At 30.4% G+C, this 1,075-nt stretch overlaps 1 protein-coding gene across 1 annotated transcript in view; it reads right to left on the reverse strand.

Moving 5' to 3' along the window:
* LOC106867164 (antithrombin-III) overlaps positions 1-773 on the reverse strand; it is a 4,277-nt gene extending 3,504 nt beyond the window's left edge. Inside the window, exon 1 of the mRNA XM_014915720.2 lies at positions 5-773. Coding sequence (XP_014771206.1) covers positions 5-773 — 769 coding nt within the window. The remainder of the gene's footprint in view (positions 1-4) is intronic.
* Between the last annotated feature and the right edge of the window lie 302 nt (positions 774-1,075).

Genomic DNA, 1,075 nt, shown 5'->3' on the forward strand with positions numbered 1-1,075 from the left:
ATACTAAAAGCTTTTCCTATATAAGGCAACTCGACAACTTTATAGTTGTCACTTATTTTTGTATTAAAATCTTCAGATATATACATAAAATCATGAGATATAGTCTTCCCAGAACTTAAATAAAACTTTCTAGATGATGTTGCTTGTTCTGGGAATTTTTCAGCCCACATTCCTTTAAAGTACACAGCATTAATAAGAACTAGAACCGACTGAGGTGTCAAACTTCCACTTGGTAACAGATCAGTAATTTTGTTATTTGTGTTATTCTTAACCCAATCATTAATAGTTATTCTTGTTTTTTCAGCATTTGTTATAAAGTCTACATTTTCAACATCTGAAAAGAAATATTTTACCATGTTGTTCTTGTAGTCTTCTGAAATAGGGAATTTTTCATTAGCATACAAACGATTTACTGAATAGAATGTGATAAGTTTATCTGACGTTTTCAAAAGTGAAAAATATTCTTTGAAAGCCAAAGCTACAGAATCTGGATTAGAAGTTATCTTCAAAACATTTTCAAACTGTTTGGCAGAGTTTTGTCTTGCTCCCAAATAAACCATCGATAAAACAGTAGCAACACTGAATAGTGACATGAAGACATTTTCGTTGGTTCCTGTAGCCACAGCTTGATAAAGACTGTTTGTAAAATAATCAACTGAAGCAGCAAGATTACTGATATCTTGAGCCTTTGCAGAGTCTATCTTGGATACAGTAATCTCTGGAGAACATAGAATGAGAAGTAAAAAAAGTGCAAAATAATTTCCTGCATACATTTTCTGTTTAACATTTCAAAATGTATAATAGACATTAATGGAATAGAAGACATCAATGAAAGCAAGACCTGAAACCTCCTATGTTCAAACTCTGAATTTAACTTTTGCACGGACATCTTTCACATGCAATATGCTCTCCATATGTTTGAAACAGTTTTTGAAATATTTGAGTATTTGACAGGATTAAATATATAACTAATTTTATTATTATTATTATTATTATTATTATCTGGTGTCTGGAACATTCATATATGAAATGACGGAAGGTTTTCATTTAAATGCAAACACTTGAAAATGAGAGT

This window comes from Octopus bimaculoides, chromosome 19 (assembly GCF_001194135.2).
Source record: "Octopus bimaculoides isolate UCB-OBI-ISO-001 chromosome 19, ASM119413v2, whole genome shotgun sequence".
In the NCBI taxonomy this organism is placed as follows: domain Eukaryota; kingdom Metazoa; phylum Mollusca; class Cephalopoda; order Octopoda; family Octopodidae; genus Octopus; species Octopus bimaculoides.